General features: G+C 43.8%; 1 protein-coding gene across 4 annotated transcripts in view; it reads right to left on the bottom strand.

Annotated features, from left to right (window-relative positions):
* KLHL25 (kelch like family member 25) overlaps window positions 1–17,905 on the bottom strand; it is a 46,019-nt gene that overhangs the window by 22,198 nt on the left and 5,916 nt on the right. For 2 of the 4 annotated variants that reach the window (XM_030189712.1, XM_030189714.1), the window contains exon 2: window positions 3,150–4,980. In XM_030189712.1, coding sequence (XP_030045572.1) covers window positions 3,193–4,962 — 1,770 coding nt within the window. In that variant the 5' untranslated portion in view covers window positions 4,963–4,980 and the 3' untranslated portion in view covers window positions 3,150–3,192. Of the gene's footprint in view, window positions 1–3,149; window positions 4,981–6,068; window positions 6,110–17,905 lie in introns of all 4 variants that reach the window. The other 2 variants (XM_030189713.1, XM_030189715.1) reach the window with 2 other exon arrangements.

The raw sequence follows: 17,905 nt of genomic DNA, 5'->3' as shown, positions 1-17,905 counted from the left end.
GCGTCGTCTCCTCTCCGACATCGGGATGCACCGAAGGCGACCGGTGACGACGCTTCTTGTCTTTCTTCCGATGCACGTCACCGGCGCCGGAGGGCATGGAGGAGGAGGAGGTCGATCCCCCTCGGTCTCGAGGTACCGGGTCAGACAGGGTTCGGTCCCGCGGCCCACGAGCTGAGGGCGTGACCGGGGCCAACTGCCCACGCGGCCTCTCACCCCCACTCTCACCGGAAGACCGGCGGGCCGACGGGACCTGTTCTCCTGGGGTCGCTGCCATCGGTGCCGATGTCTCGGGCATCGATACCGGTACCGAAGGGCCGGGCGTCGATACCGATGCCTTCGAGGTCGACGTCGAGGGGCCGGCGCAAGTTCCAAAAAGACGGTCCCGCAGAACTTGCCTCGCAACCTGAGTCCGTTTCCGGAGACCGAGACACAAAGAACACAACTTGAGATTGTGCTCCGGCCCGAGGCACTGGAGGCACCAAGCGTGGGTGTCGGTCTGCGAGATCGGCCGGCCGCAGCGACCACACTTTTTAAATCCACTCTTGACCTTCGAGGACATCGACGGAAAAATCGCGTCGGCGAAGTCAAAGTCGTCAATGGTGGCTAAAATCACACCACGAAAACAAACGACCGAGCGGCCACTAGGCCGCAATGTGGCGTCCCCGCTGGAAGCGAGGGAAAAAAGGGAGCGCGTGTCCCACACGCGCAGGGTTTCTTTTTTTTTTTTTTTTAAAAGGAAACCGGGCGGTAACTAAAACCGATAAACAAAGTTAGAAAAAAACACGATCAGCGTATACGCGATCGAACGATCCGGCGGCTGAACAGAGAGAGCGCAAAACACGACTCTCTCCAGGCGCGGAAAAAAAGGAACTGGCGGGAGCGGTCGCGCACGGGCGGGAAGACGGCCGCGCATGCGCGGTGGGCGTGCCCTGCGTGCCGACCGTCCCGCGAAGCTTCTTTCCGGTTGGTGGGGGCTGCCGCGGACGTCACCCAGTCGTGAGAACAAGCAGCCTGCTTGTCCTCGGAGAAGTGCAGGGTACAAATGTAACAAAAAAAAAAAAAAAACATACTGAAAAAACCAGCAGATAGATCGAGAAGGATGAGGATACAATAGAGACCTTTGGATCTGGCCAGGCACAGATCATTGGAGACTTTAGCAAGCGCTGTTTCAGTTGAATGAAGGGGGCGAAACCCAGATTGAAGTGGATCAAGAATAGCTTGAGATGAAAGAAAGTCAAGGCAACGGTGGTGAACAGCACATTCAAGTATCTTGGATAGGAAAGGGAGGAGGGAGATGGAGCGATGGTTGGAAGGACAGGTAGGGTCCAATGAAGATTTTTTAAGGAGTGGTGTGACTATAGCATGTTTGAAGGCATCAGGAACAGTCGCAGTGGAAAGTGAAAGATTGAGGATATGACAGATAAAAGGGATGACAGTAGGAGAGAGAGTGTTAAGTAGATGGGTGGGAATAGGATCAGAGGAACAGGTAGTTAGTTTTGAGGAGGAAATAAGATGTGTAGTGTCCTCTTCAGTAATTTCAGAAAAGGAAGAAAAGGAGGCAGGGGTTGGAGGGTTGAGAGAATGGACTAAGGGAAGGAGAGGTGGAGGTGACCTGGTTGAGAATTCAAGTTTAATCTTGTGAACCTTATCATGAACGTACTCAGCCAGAGTCTGGGGGGAAAATGAAGGGGGAGTTGGAGGTGAAGGCACTTTGAGGAGAGAGAGAGTTCAGTGTGGCAAAGAGACGTTGAGGTTTTGAGCCAAGAGAATTTGTCAACTGGATGTAATAGTCCTGTTTGGCAAGTAAAAGAGCAGACTGGAAGGAGGTCAGCAAGAATCCGCTACCTATGTTCATGTGCCCGCTCTGCTGAATGCCTTTGGCAGAAATCCCGTGCCCATGCTGACTTCAACTTTCTAGCTACCTCCCTTTTTTGCTTAATCATTGAGGCCTTATCTGTCACTACTTTGACTCCTCTATCACCGTCACTGAATTTATTCTAGCTATCAATCTCTGTAAAGAGTATTCTCATTTTTTTCAGCTTCCTCCCCTCCAACTTCTGATTTATGGAAACTATTCCTCAATATATGAATGCTTCCTTCCATACTGTCTCTTCTCCTCTTTTCTTGTAGAATAAGGATACCCTACTCTTACAGTGGTTGATTTACTAAGCTTTCCCAGAATTCCTGAAAAGAATGGAGAAAAGCTTAAATAAATAAAACCCCTAAGCTTCTCCATGTAAGGCTCAACACACAGGCAATGCTGTACTTTTCAAGCCCTCTTGAGTTAACTTTGACAACAGGAGGGTAACTACCAAAGAGGGGCAAGAATGATAAAAATAGCCAAGCTAAGAAATTCTGTTTTATAACCAATTAAGGTGTTGTGAATGAGAAAGTCAAAATTTGAGTATTCAAAGTCATAGGATGGTTGCTGTGTCTACAACAATTCTGCACTAGATTCTACAACAGCTAATGTTTAAAAATGACTAACATAAATTACGACTGTGTGACTAACAGTTACCTATAATTTTGCTTTCTTAAATCAGTTTATAAATGCCATAAACACTATAAAGCAGACCTTCTCAGCAAAACAGTTCGATATTTTTCAGTCAAGTGAAATGTCGAGGGGACCTTTGTATAGTCTTTTACTACAGGCTGAGTGGTGTAGAGAGGTAAACATAAATCAATTTTTTACTCTTTCAAAAGATACAAAAGATTAGGGGACACTCAAAGAAGTTACGTGGCACTATTTTTAAAATGAATAGGAGGAAATATTGTTTCACTCGTTGAATAGTTAAGCTCTGGAACTCATAGCCAGAGGATGTGGTATCAGTGGTTAGTGTATCTGGGTTTAAAAAGGTCTGGACAAGTTCCTGGAGGAAAAGTCCATAGTCTGCTGTTAAGATAGATATGGGGGAAGCCACTGCTTGTCCCTGGAATCAGTAGCATGAAATCTTGATACTCTTTGGGATCTATCAGTCACTTGTGACCTGAATTAGTCACTACTGGAAACAGGATATTGGGCTAGATGGACCACTGGTCTGACCCAGTATGGCTATTCTTATGTTATTATGGCACATGCAACTCCCCTCAAATTATGGCTAAAAATTAGAGCATGTGAAATCAATTTATTGGGGTCAATTAAGTCTTACTTCATTAAACTCCTCATTGTTACAGGTTGCACATCGGATCTTCTTAAGCTGGCAGATGCTTCCATGTGCTAACAAAAGCAGTTGGTATAAGTGAATAAGGCACAGTAGTGATGCTAGTCCATGAATCTGAGATAGGATCATAACAGTCTAAAGTTTTACAACGCTGGGTTCCAAAGTAACCCCCCACAACATAAAGTTTATTACCAGATGCCAAAGCATGGCATGACATGCGTTTAGCAGTCATATCTCCTATTCTAGTCCAGTGGTTTGTTTCACAGTCAAAGCGATATGCAGATGCAGCAGTGAATTCTGTGTCACCTCCCATAATGAAAATCTGACTGCCAAGAACTGCAGCTGCTGTATAGCGCCAAGGTTGAGGGCACTCTGCCTTGATAGACCAACGATTTTCTACTGGATCATAACACTGGACTTTAGATGCCCTATCACGGTGTATAGTGGTTCCACCAAAGACAAACAGCTTAAGCTTGGCACTTACTACTGCAGCATTACTGACTCCATCCCTTAAAGGGGCTACCATTGTCCATTTATTTGATATGGGATCATACTTTTCCACCTGCTTTAAAGAAACAGAAGGGGATGCTGGAAAGATTCCAGCTACTGCAGTATGTCCACCCACAACATAAAGGCAGTTTTCTAATTCAGCTGAGCCATGTCCAAACCGAGCAATCAGCATTGGTGCAGCCTTGGACCATTCCTCATGTACCGTGTCATACACCCAAACATCTTTGGAAACCCCATTCTCTGAACCTCTCCCCCCAGTAATGTAAACTTTACAACCTATGGCACAAGCACTGAATTCTTTTCTTGGGCTTGGCAAGTCTGCTTTGGGAATAATTTCTTTTGCCTTGTGATCTATTTGGTAGATCTTGTCACACATAAATGTCTGCCCACCCAAAATCAGTAACGTATGGCCTGCTTTTCGAGGTCTAGCACAAGGACTGGTAACCACACCAACATTCTGAAGAATTTTGTTCTTGCAATGAACAGCCTCATTCACGATCAGTTTACTCTTTTCATCTGCCACAATTAAGTCTTCACAAACCAAAGCTTCTTTGAGGCAGTCAGAAGGCAGCAATGCCAGTCTGATGTTCTTAAGGAGTTCGGGAAGGAAAGCTTTCCGTTTAGTCAAGTCATACTTTACCCATTGGAGAATGGCATCAAAAACAATCTGCTCATCTTCTATTTCTAGCTCATCACTAGCTATCAAGTCTAACAGGATATCCTTAGAGAGGCTGTTGAAGTCTTCACTCTCCACTACTGTTTCAAAGTTAACAAGGCACATCCTCAAGGATAGTTCATAAAGTCTTCTACATTGGTGTGCATCTGAAAGCAACATCATCCCCAAACAATTTGATGGGTAAAGGTTCTTCTCTAAAAACTCAGCTGCTGCATCGCGTATGTCATGGAACTGAAGCATGTCCGCAGCCTCCAATAAGGATTCAGCATTTTCCTCATTAATAATGATTTTAGAAGAATAAGCAAAGTCTAGCAGGAGTTCTAGAACTTCAGGATGAAGACTGTCATGGAAATTCACGGCGTCATCTAAGCTCTCTCGCAGACCATTGCTAAACATTGCTTCAAAATATGGGCTACAGGCTGCCAGCACAGCCCGATGGCAGGGGAAGGATTTGTTTCCAGCCCAGAGGGTAACATCTGTGAACAGACATTGCTTGCGGAGTGTGTTCAGATGAGCTAATACACAATCTGGATGAGTGGGTTTATGATACAGTGAGATGTTCATGGAGCCTGTACTTGTGCGAGACTTCCGGTTTTCATGAACGCTGACTGACATGATGGGTTCTGCAACAACCTGTTGGAAAGCAAAGCAAATCATGTTCATTATATTCTTTGCTGTAGAATACATTCTTCTCATCATGACAAACAAATTTAAGATGCTCTGTTCCCATATTATCCCCGGGTTTATTATTTCCACAGATCATTTTATCCCCTATTCTGTTGACTATGACTAAGGTTCTCTAATCATAAAAGATCAAGTGACATGCTCCAAGCAGACAGCATAGCTTTTCCTGAAACTGGCTGACTGTGGTGGTGTTCACATAAGCCATTATATGTTTCTCTTAGAAACAACCACTGCAATATTTAACTTAATTAATCCCAAGGGAATAAAGCATAGGCTACACCTGAACTCAGAGCTCCTATATATCTCTATTTTTAGATTGACCTACTTGAGGTTTTAAGATTTATATTCAGTAGGACTCGGTATGAGTTTTTCAGGGCTTGGCAACACTAGACATTGCTCATTCTCTTGAATGATGTTAGCTAAGAAATCAGACAGTTTTATATGGCAATAATTTTTATGAGGCTTTAAGGATAAAAGTGACTTCTATACATTAAGCACTACAAGTTAAATACTACATAATTTGAAAAATTTGTGCATTTAATTTTCTTTTTTGTAATTAAGAGGTTTTTCAAAATGCTGGATACAGACTCTCTGAAGTAGAGACCATAGAACAACTGAATAAAGAATACAGGTACACAATCTCTTATCTGAAATTCTGAAAACCTTGAATTTTTTTTTCCATGGGGGTTTGTCTATACAGCAAAGCTCATATTTGGTGCCAAACATGTTCCAATGTGGCACAAACTCAACCCAAAAGAGCTGTAGATTGCCCTAACGGTAACAGTGAGAAGCAGAAAAAGGAACAATATTTACCAATTAGTACTGATAAATTGTGTAATACTTTCAATACGCTCCTAATCGCTAAACTTTCTGACTAGCATTCCGAAATCTGAAAGTTCCAAAATCCAAAATGTGTCTGATCCCAAAGATTTCAGACACGAGACTGTGCATCTGTATAACAAACTAGTTGAACTGCCACAGATTTATTCAACAAACTGCTTGTCAACTTTCCATATAAACTGAACTAGAATAATCACCTATTCTATGCAGAGATATGTACTGCGTATGTAGATCATTTCTGCAACAAGAGAAAACAGCGGCGTTAAGTCACTGGTTGGTAGTGTGGTTGATTGGTAACAGATCAAAAGCTTATTAAATTGATGAGACAGCAGGCTAGGAGCTCAGCCAGGTCATCCACATTGCCTCTCCATATACATATTTACTATATATACTTAATAAATACATACACACCTATGCAATCACTATCATAGGAGGAGGTTAATTACAATGAGGAAAACTACTTTTCTTAAGCATTTATAACCCTCTTGCTTTGCATCTGATACTGGATGAAACGCTACGATACTAAGCAAATTACAGTTGTGAGTTTAAGGGGAGTTTGCCAGGAGTGATTCCCAAGCCATAAAATGCCTGGTGTTTTAGGCGAAACAGAGAAACAAAAGATGGATGAAACTTACAATTCTTGTAGTCCACCTCTGAGTGGGTCCCCTTACTACTTAGCATTCTAGATAGTAGAGGGTGACTGAAATAGGGGCTTTCTGTTTCAGCTGAAACTGAATCTGCAGCCGAAATTCGTCTCTTGGTTACAGCCAGAACTAAACCGAAACCGTTGCAGATTCCCTCCCTCCCCCCTCCCCCCCAAGAAGAAAGCCCGTCCATCTCCTAACCACAAACTCTACCTTCCCTGGACTCACCTTTGAAGCCATGATGGTCTAGTAGCCTCACAATCCTGATCTGCTCCTGCCCCCGCTGGCTTCACAGTCAAACTGGCTTCTGCGACTTCCCACAGCAGCCTCCAAAATGGTTGCTGCTGGAAGCTGGGGCAGTCATTTTCAGACTGGATACGGCATGGGCATGAGTGAGTGGGGATTGCTCCTGCCTATGCCAGTTGAAAAATCGAAATGGCTGCCGTGTGATGAAATATTTTCTCCGATTTGTTCTCAAATTTACTACTTAGTTGAATATTTTTATTGAAGAAAATGACAAAGTGGCAAAGGATACTTTCTACAAAACATCATATGGCAAAAACAGCTAAAAAATGTAAAGCTAATTGTAAGACAGCAAAAACATACCTTTCTCAAAACGCTTCAGATGAAATCAAACTTTACCAAGACATGCTCACCCATAATGAAGGAGAGAGGCTTGGACTCTATAGCCTCCCCTGATCCCACCCCATCCCAAAACATACCCCATAAATCTCCTAGTACCCTGGCCCCCAAACCCCTTCCTCCATTCCAAACCCAACCCTGGAAACCTAATAGAGCTGTGACTACAGAAGAGAGAGAGCAAGCCTCTGTAGGAAAGCAATATGAGGCATTAAGGTGCAACTTGATCAAAACGAGACTCCGAGCCCACAGGGGAAGAGACTGAACATAGACCAGATCTTACGAAAGCGTTTAGCGCGCTTGTACATATGAGCCTCCCACAACAAAAGGGCATGCAGCCAATTTCTTCACTGTCCACAGTGCCGAGTGACATTCCATGGCAACCCACTGCTAAAATGGCACATTTCTTCCCCACTAGGGTTGCTTTATGGATAAACAATTTAGGACCCCGACCCTGGGCACCCATATCCCCCCACGATGCAATATCCAGGATGCAAAAGAAAGGGTTATATGAGAGCCCAGGAAACATCCAATATATGTACCTATTTTGTCCCAAAAGGATGCAATAGGACAATCCCAAAAAACATTATTAGGAAAGGAATGGAAAACAAAAATGAGGACGTTATAATGCCTTTGTATTGGTCCATGGTGCGACCGCACCTCAAATAGTGTGCTCAATTCTGGTCACCGCATCTCAATAAAGATATAGTGTAATTAGAAAAGGTACAGAGAAGGGCAAAGAAAATGATAAAGGGGATGGGACGACTTCCCTATGAGGAAAGCTAAAGTGGCCAGGGCTCTTTAGCTTGGAGAAAAGACAGCTGAGGGGAGATATGATAGAGGACTATAAAATAATGAGTGGAGTGGAACAGGTAGATATGAATCGTTTGTTTACTCTTTCCAAAAATACTAGGACTAGGGGGCATGCAATGAACTACAAAGTAGTAAATTTAAAAAGAATCGGAGAAAAGTTTTCTTCACTCACTCATGTAATTAAACTCTGGAATTTGTTGCCAGATTAGCTTAGTGGGGTTTAAAAAAAGGTTTGGGTGGCTTCCTACAGGAAAAGTCCATAGACCATTATTAAAACGACTTGAGGAAAATCCACTGCTTACTTCTGGGATAAGCAGCATAAAATGTATTTGTAAGGAATATGAGGAGGAGAGGGAGAATGAAAGCGCAAGGGGGAAGAAGGGGGCTGGAGAAAAAGAGAGGGTTCTTTTTCTCCCCTGAAGAATGAGGAAAGGGAAAAACTACAACTCCCAACAGCCCCTGAGTAGGACATACCATAGAAACAGGGACTTCCATTCCCAACAGCCCCCAGAGGTTGCTAGGAGAAGGACAAGAAGGGGGAATTGGGAAAACCAGTCACAAAGAAACAGGCTAAGGGAAAAGGTTCTGAGCCTACCCAATCAGGGAGATGAGGAGCAGCTGAGTGATGGGTGTGGTGAAGAACCCATGGACTGGCAAGGGGAAGGGGGAGGAGGGAAGACAAGCTGATGGATACTTCTGCTCTGGCTAAACTGGGCACCCAAGTAAAACAGCAGCTGGCTGCATGGTATGAAGGCTTGGTAGAAAAAGGGAAAATGTGGCTAGCCCTGAAGGGGAGTTAAGAGAACATGTTTACAAATGTTGGGTATTGGGGTGGTGGTCAGGAGGTAGTGCTGGCCAAGTTGGGTGGGACCCTTTTACTCTCCCTGTGGTGATTAGGAGAGGAGGGAGAGGGGTAAGGTAGTGCTCTGCTTAAACTGCTTTATATGAACTGCTGGGTTTTTTTTTTCTTTGAACTGCTGTGTTTTGGGAATTGCTTGGCATGAACTGCTTTACATGAACTGATGGGATTTCTTCTTTGAACCCTTTGAACTACTGTTTTGGGAATTGCTTGGCATAAACTGCTTTATATGAACTGCTGGGGTGCTTGAACTATTTTCTTTGGGTTACCTACTGTATTTTGGGAATCATTCCTTTTTGGAGTGCGAGGTTTTGGACATTGGGGGCCAAGCCGCTTGGACAGCAGAGTCAGTACCTTATTTACTCGGTGGATTATCATACTGTTACCTAGAAAATTATCCTATATAATAATTTGCACCTCCAACGTTCTACGTCTGGATGCCTGGGTTCGTAACACACTTCCCATTGGTCTGCCCCTCTCCCTCCCCCCCGTTCTCCCTCCGAGTTCCATGACCCTCTACCTCCCTCTCATCCTAGTTCCAGGCCCCCCTCCCCTTCGAGTTCCATGCCCGCCTGCCCCCCTCCATCCCTCTCCTCCCCTCCGAGTTCCATGCCCGCCCTCTCCTCCGAGTTCCAGACCCCCGCGCCTCCCTCCCTCTCCCCTCCGAGTGCAAGCACAACCTGTCCTCTGCCTGCCCCTCGCCGTCCTGCGTGCCGGCCAGAATTTAAAAATTCTTACCTCGGGGTCCGGCGTTAGCAGTGAAGGCGAGCGGCGCTTCAGCCTGCGTTTCCTTCTGTCTCAGCTCTGCCTCTGGTCCCGCCCTTCCGGAAACAGGAAATGAGGGCGGGACCAGAGGCAGAGCCGATACAGAAGGGAAGGCAGTCTGAAGAGCCGTGCCTGCTCCACTTCACCGTTGCCGCCAGACCATGAGGTAACAAGTTTTAAATTACAGCCGGCACTTAGGAAGGCGAGGGGCAGGCGGTCAGGTCGTGCTTGCATTCAGAGGGGAGAGAGAGGCGCTGGGGTCTGGAACTCAGACGAAAGGGGCGGCATGGAACTCGAAGGGGAGGGAGGGGTCCTGGAACTCGGAGGAGAGGGAGAGCGGGAAAGAGGTAGGGGGCATGAAACTCGGAGGGGAGGGGGTTGGAACTCGGAGGGGAGGGAGGGACGTAGGGAGGGGGCATGGAGTCTTGCTAGCGCCCGTTACATTTCTATCAAAAACAGGCCTCTTTTACTAGTCTTATATGTTTTGTGCCTAAATAAACTGCAAACTGCCTCCGTGATGAGCAGGACCTGTACTTAGAGGGCGGAGTAGGGCGTGCCCAGGGGGATCCGAAGCGGGAGGCTTCACAGTATTGCACTTTTCTGGGATCTTGCCAGATATTTGTGACCTGGATTGGCCACTGTTTGAAACAGGATGCTTGGCTTGATGGACCTTTGGACTGTCCCAGTGTGGCAATACTTATGTACTTAATCTAGGTGCCTAGGTTCTGTAATAGAATAGGCATCTACCTTGCCACATAAATGATGCTCAGCTAAAGAATTACCTCTAGTGTGTGATAATAGAAAGCTTCTGAGGTAAATACTGAGGTGGCAGGAGGTGACTGCCATGTTAAGTTGCTAACTGCAAGAAGAAGTACACCTCCATTTCCTATATCATCTCAGGTTATGCACTTCAATGTGTAAAACTGTGTGTGCTAAGAGTCAAGCCAGCTGTGGTAATCATTAGTTCCTGCTATTTTACATACAAGTGCTTAATTCACTTTTGTGACATAGGGGGCCCTTTTTACTAATCAGAACTGCCTGATTATTTTTTCTGCAACAGAAACACCCATTTAACAAAGCCTGCAGACAGATTTAATTCAGTGGATTAAGTACATATGCACTCCAGCAAACCCAAGATCAGCTACTGAGCAAAGGGACACTTTCTTCCTTCCCTTCTGCATACATTAGCTTGCAATACAATCACCCTTTTAGGCCACAAATTAACATAATGATGGAAGGCGAACAGCCCAATTTATGCAGAGTTCACTGGAACAAGAATTTCCAGAACTAGATCACAATTGGTTTTCCACCAATTTCCTTTTTCACTTAACTTGGTTCCCAGTTGTTTTTTTTAGTCTTCCTATGGATGCCACCTAATTTTAAAAAAATGGACAAATTGCAGATTTTCAGTAACACTATACACTAGGCTTATTATAAAGTCAGCATAATAAAACAGAGGCCATCATGTTCCCAGGAGCATGGCAGTTACAGGACCAAAACACTTCTTGAAAGGAAGCAGCTTGAGGGAATAAAACATTCAAAACCAGCAATTCTTATCTCTAGTCCTCAAGAATGACAAATAGGCCTGATTTCCATGAATAGTTTTCAAATGTTTCTGATTACGCCTGATCTAGGAACCATTTTTATTTGATTTAATTAGTATGGCTCTTAAATACTATACTTATTTTTTTTTTTAAAGGTACAAAACACATGACTGAAGAACGTGCATTTGCTATACCTCTAATTAGTTTTTAGTATTTCGCCCATTCCAAATCCATTTTAGAAGACTTCTGTCATTGACATGGGCAAACTGAAACACTTTGGAAATAATATTAACTGTAACTATCAAGATAATTTGCATGCTGGGATTTATATGATTAAAGTCTAATATACAGCCCTTTAATAAATTGGTTACTTACCTGTAACAGGTATTCTGCAAGGACAGCAGGACATGTATTCTCATATATGGGCAACGTCATCCAATGGAGCCCAGTGCAGACACTGCCCAGCATATCATCTCTTTAACAGGTCTTTGGCTGCATCCCACTGCGCAGGTGCCCCCCTCCCCCAACACTCAAGTGCGGGTCCAGCAGTACAATACTATATCTGAAGGAATACAACTCTAAGGGAAGGTGAGGGGACAATCTATTCAAGAAAAATAGGACCAAGGAGTTTAATTTATTACAGGAATGACTAAAAAGCATGGATCTTGAACAGGTAAAAGAGTTAAGAATTAAAAGCAGTCTCAAAAAAGTGGGCTTTTAGCTTGGATTTGATTCAACTCCTTAATGAATTTTCCAATATCAGATGACACTACTACTTTAGGTAGTAATGTGCATGGTTTCAATACCTCTGGTCAGCCAGAGCGGCTACTAAAGGACAAGCACTATTACTACTACTTATTTCTATAGCGCTACAAGACATACACAATGCATATACATCAAGAGGCTCATATTAGTGTGCACTACATGCCACATGGCCCATAGGTATAAAGTAGGATGTACAGCATTTAGGATACGATACTGTCCGTTAGCGCACACTAAGTTTTAGCAAAAGAACCCCCAAGACAGCCATTAATGAAAATGCAGTATCTATGTACTTTCCACTTTTATGGGAGCAGGTGCGAAGTGCTTATGGCAATCTGAAAAACTCGTTTTCTAGCTACATGCCTCAAAGTTTTTGAAAGTTCACTCCATGTGTACAGATAAATAAGGTTCTGTCAGCACTTACAATCTCTCCACCAAGTCAGAATACAAAGCAGTTTTGTATTTATTAGATACATACTGCCTATTGAACTGCAATACAAGAGCAGGAAGGCACCAAAATGTATAAACAATAATCCACAATTATACTTAGCTATACTTCAGTAAAAAAAAAAAAGGGGTAAAAAAAAAATCAGCGATTTAAAATATACAATATTAAAAAAAAAACTTTCAGAACTTTTAAAAATGTTTTGTAAAAACTGAACCAAGCTCAAAGATATCACAAAGATAGCTTCTAATTATATTGTATTAACATGTTTAATAGCAAAACATGAAGATGAGAAATAGACCTCAGCAGCACTTGCAGACAGTGTACATGTGCCGATCTCAGTGAAGGCCCTACCCTCTCTCTTTAAACCTGCAGAGAGTATAAATGAATAAGGTAAGCTTTACTCTCACCTGTCCTTAAGCCTTGCTAGACCAGTTCAGACTAATGGGTTAAGCCCGCTTACCAGCAGAGAAAGCAAAGATACATACCTGTAGCAGGTATTCTCCGAGGACAGCAGGCTGATTGTTCTCACATGTGGGTCGATGTCCGCATTGGCCCAGGAAACTGGCAATTTTGCCAGCAAAATATTAAAACATTTTCCAGAGTCTTCTGGCGCGCGTGCAGTGCGCATGAGCGGCCGTCTTCCGCCCGTCGCTTGAGCGTTCCCGCTCAGTTAAATCAAAAAGCAAATAAACAACAACTCCTCCAAAGGGGAGGTTTGTGAGAACAATCAGCCTGCTGTCCTCGGAGAATACCTGCTACAGGTATTTATCTTCGCTTTCTCCGAGGACAAGCAGGCTGCTTGTTCTCACATGTGGGATATCCCTAGCACCCAGGCTCACTCAAAACAATGAACATTGGTCAATTGGGCCTCGCAACGGCGAGGACATAACATAGATTGACCTGAAACCATAAATAACAGAGTGTAGCCTGGAACAGAACAAAAATGGGTCTGGGGGGTGGAGTTGGATTCTAAACCCCGAACAGATTCTGCAGCACCGACTGCCCAAACAAACTGTCGTGTCGGGTATCCTGCTGGAGGCAGTAGTGAGATGTGAACGTGTGGACTCATGACCACATTGCAGCCTTGCATATCTCCTCAATGGAGGCTGACTTTAAGCGAGCCACTGACGCTGCCATGGCTCTAACTTTATGAGTCGTGACATGGCCCTCCAGAGTCAGCCCAGCTTGGGCATAAGTGAAGGATATGCAATCCGCTAGCCAATTGGAGGAGTAGCCTAGTGATTAGTGCAGTGGACATTGATCCTGGGGAACTGAGTTCAATTCCCACTGCAGCTCCTTGTGACTCTGGGCAAGTCACTTAACCCTCCATTGCCCCTGGTACAAAATAAGTACCTGAATATATGTAAACTGCTTTGAATGTAGTTGCAAAAACCTCAGAAAGGCGGTATATCAAGTCCCATTTCCCTTTCCCCAATTGGAGATTGTTCGTTTTCCGATGGTGACTCCCCTCCTGTTGGGATCAAAAGAGACAACTGGGCGGACTGTCTAAAGGGCTTCGTCCGCTCCACGTAAAAGGCCAATGCTCTCTTGCAGTCCAAGGTGTGCAAACTGCTTTCGCCAGGGCGGGTACGAGGACAGGGAAAGAATGCTGGCAAGATAATTGACTGATTCAGATGGAACTCAGACACCACCTTTGGCAGGAACTTAGGGTGCCGTGCGGAGGACTACTCTATTGTGATGAAACGTGATATAAGGTGCATGCACTACCAAGGCCTGAAGCTCACCGACTCTACAAGCTGAAGTAACTGCCACCAAGAAAACGACCTTCCAAGTCAAGTACTTCAGATGGCAGTAATTCAGTGGCTCAAAAGGAGCTTTCATCAGCTGGGTGAGAATGATGTTGAGATCCCATGACACTGGTGGAGGTTTGACAGGGGGCTTTGACAAAAGCAAACCTCTCATAAAGCGATAAGCACTAAGCGCACGAAGGTGAACTCTTACGGAGTTGGTCTTGAGACCAGACTCTGACAAGTGTAGAAGGTATTCAAGCAGGGTCTGTGTAGGACAAGATAGAGGATCTAGGGCCTTGATGTCACACCAGAGGGCAAACCTCCTCCATTTGAAAGAGTAACATCTCTTTGTGGAATCTTTCCTGGAAGTAAGCAAGACTCGGGAGACACCCTCTGAAAGACCCACAGCGGTGAACTCTAAGCTCTCAACATCCAGGCCATGAGAGCCAGAGACTGAAGGTTGGGATGTAGAAGCGGCCCCTCGTTCTGAGTGATGAGGGTTGGAAAACACTCCAACCTCCACGGTTCTTCGGAGGACAACTCCAGAAGAAGAGGAAACCAAATCTGACGCGGCCAGAGAGGTGCTGTCAGGATCATGGTTCCGCAGTCCTGCTTGAGTTTCAGCAAAGCCTTCCAAACTAGAGGTATGGGAGGATACGCATACAGAAGGCCTGTCCCCTAATGCAGGAGAAAGGCATCTGACGCTAGTCTGTCGTGGGGCCGAAGCCTGGAACAGAACTGAGGGACCTTGTGATTGATCCGAGTGGCAAAAAGATCCACCGAGGGGGTGCCCCACGCTCTGAAGATTTTGCGGACTACACCCATGTTTAGAGACCATTCGTGAGATTGCATTATCCTGCTCAGTCTGTTGGGCAGACTGTTGTTTACACCTGCCAGATAAGTGGCTTGGAGAAAAGTGCAGTGACGGAGTGCCCAAAGCCACACCTGGACGGCTTCCTGACACAGAGGGCGAGATCCGGTGCCCCCCTGCCCAGTCCTCTCAGTAACAGTATTGTCTATCATTGAGTATGCTATACCGTTTCTCATGAACCCAAGTCAAAATGGTTTATACTGCCGTAAAAATAAAAACAAAACTAAAAATTGAAAAGGACTGCCAAAAATAAATAGAAAAGCCCAACCAGAGGGCCTACTAGGAGATGCACAAGATCTGCATACCAAGGATGATGAGGTCAATCTGCAGCTATTGAAATCACCAGGAACAGATGTTTTGATATCCTGTGCATTGCTTGAGCAATGAGTGGCCACAGGGGCAGCTGAAAGCAAAGAAATACAGGATTCTGGCGGTACCACCTCATATACTGGTGATCTCACTGGAATCTTTTGTTTCTCAGCCTCCATCTGCTGGTAACGGAATATAACCCATTAGTCTGAACTGGTCTATCAGGACAAGATTTTAGTGGATAAAGAAGATCTAACCAGTGAGAGTCTAGGTAGAAATGTAAGTGATAATGAAGATGAATAGAAAATTAATCCAAAAATAAGCAGCAAAATACATGTCTGCAGCCCTGAGAAATAAAGTTTTTGAATTTGAATATAACCTGCATTAATTTTTTGGATTCAGTGAGGAAATGGCATCATGTGCTAAAAAAAAAAAAAAAAGGTTACCTCAAGCTATTCCTGAATGTAACTTACCTTGAACTAATACTACAAAGGCATGAGCTAAATCCATTCCCCTTCCCTTTACCATATGAGCTACTTAACTTGTATTTACATACAACATGGGAATATCATAATGTAGTTCATAGGCACCAGCTCTGTGGGTGCTGTGGGTGGTTGAGCACCCCCAATACTGAACAAACCTCTTGACTGTGTCCGGGGAGAGAGAATTTGGGTTGGGTTTAGTACTCTCAATAATTTTGAAAAGTTGGCTCCTATGATGAAAACGGTAACAGAATTCAAGCATGCGTGGGATAAACATAAAGGAATCCTGTGCAGAAAGAATGGATCCTCAGAAGCTTAGCCGAGATTGGGAGGTGGGGCTGGTGTTTGGGTGGTGGGGCTAGTTCTGGACAAGACCTCTACGGTCTGTGTCCTGAAAATGGCAGATACAAATCAAGGTAAGGTATACACAAGAAGTAGCACATATGAGTTTATCTTGTTGGGCAGACTAGATGGATGGACCGTGCAGGTCTTTTTCTGCCGTCATCTACTATGTTACTATGTACTAAGACAGGCCCACATGCAAACAGTGCAAAAGAAATGCAATGTATGCTTGCCTGAAATGAAACATGAGCTCATCTTGTTTGAAGATACTGAGGGAGTGCACCTGAATACACAACATCTTCAGGCTATTCTTTCTTTAAGAACTGTCTTCTTGGGTTATAGTTTTTTTTATTCCAAATAGTTTGCATGCTGTTAAATTTTCCCTGGTTTCTGACATCTTACAGGAGCACTGTTTCCTATTGATATTATGTTTTAATACTTAAATTATCATGTTCAAACAAAAACACAGGGCCTATATTCAATCAGCACACCTAATGCAAAGTTAAGCATTAAGGGGTAGAGGGCAAAATTTAGGCACTGGGACGATATGCACTAAGCGCAAGATCTATAAAGGCAGTTCTGTGCAGAACTCCCATTATATGATACTAGCGTAAGTCCGTAATTACATGACTAACTTTAGACTAAAACTCTTACGCCATTTCTAAGGCTTGTTTAAGTGCTCACACCTCTTTGTTTTCTATAATCTGTGCACTTCACGCCTAATCACGCCCATACCCCTCCTGTGTCCACACCCCCTGAAAATGGAATTGGCACGTGCAACTTCTAAAATAGCGATTAAGGGCAATTGCACATGCAAATGCTAATTGATACCAATTAACACCCAATTATTGGTTTACATTCATGCTGACAATTACCAGCCAATTATAAAGTTGCATTTGCAGCTGCCTTTATTCTACAATTTGCAACCAAGCCGTGAATTTCGGCACACAAGTTTATAGAATCCAGGGATAAGTGCCAATGCCATGCTTACAGTCAGAAGCACCAGCCCATATGCATTAGACCAGTGAAAAAAGCAGCTTAAGTTATAAATTTCATCACTCATGTTTGTGCCAGAGGCCCATAGTCAAGTTTCCTGGCTACACATCTTTTTTAGGTATATTGCTCGCAATGGCGTGGCCTATGCATAAAACTGTGTGTTTAGCTAGGACTAATATTTTAGAAAACAAGAACTTATGTGGTTGGTATTAACACTGGCTGGATAAGTCTTTTTAAATATTAGGCCCATAATAGTTGTATTTATTTCAAGTCACTTTTAATTCACTCATACAAAGGCTTTTCATACAGTTAAAATTTATCAATAGAAATCAAATAAAATAAAACATGGAAAAGAAAATAAGATGATACCTTTTTTATTGGACATAACTTAATACATTTCTTGATTAGCTTTCGAAGGTTGCCCTTCTTCATCAGATCGGAAATAAGCAAATGTCTATACAGTTAAAACAAAAGAGGAAGCTATCCCCACAGTTTCATCATCAGTGTAGAACTTCCCTAGTAATTTCAATCAAATCTGCTCTATGTTCAACAGTGAGAACTGCAAACCCTTAATTCAGAGAAGGTCTTCACTGATAGCTCCAGGTAAAACATACAACATTCTGTACCTTTTACCAAGCTGTCTTAATATCCAGATTCCGCTACCGAGAGGTTTGTAAGATCAGAAAACAGTGTATGGAATTTTCAGATGGGACAGTGAAAATGTGAAGCTTCTTCACAAGCTGGTCATTGCCTTTTATGATGTCATATGAGGCATCAGATACCATGAATAAAAAGTACTGCTCATATAA

The sequence above is a fragment of the Microcaecilia unicolor genome, chromosome 1, assembly GCF_901765095.1.
Source record: "Microcaecilia unicolor chromosome 1, aMicUni1.1, whole genome shotgun sequence".
Lineage (NCBI taxonomy): Eukaryota > Metazoa > Chordata > Amphibia > Gymnophiona > Siphonopidae > Microcaecilia > Microcaecilia unicolor.
This window is presented reverse-complemented; position numbering and strand designations above follow the sequence as displayed.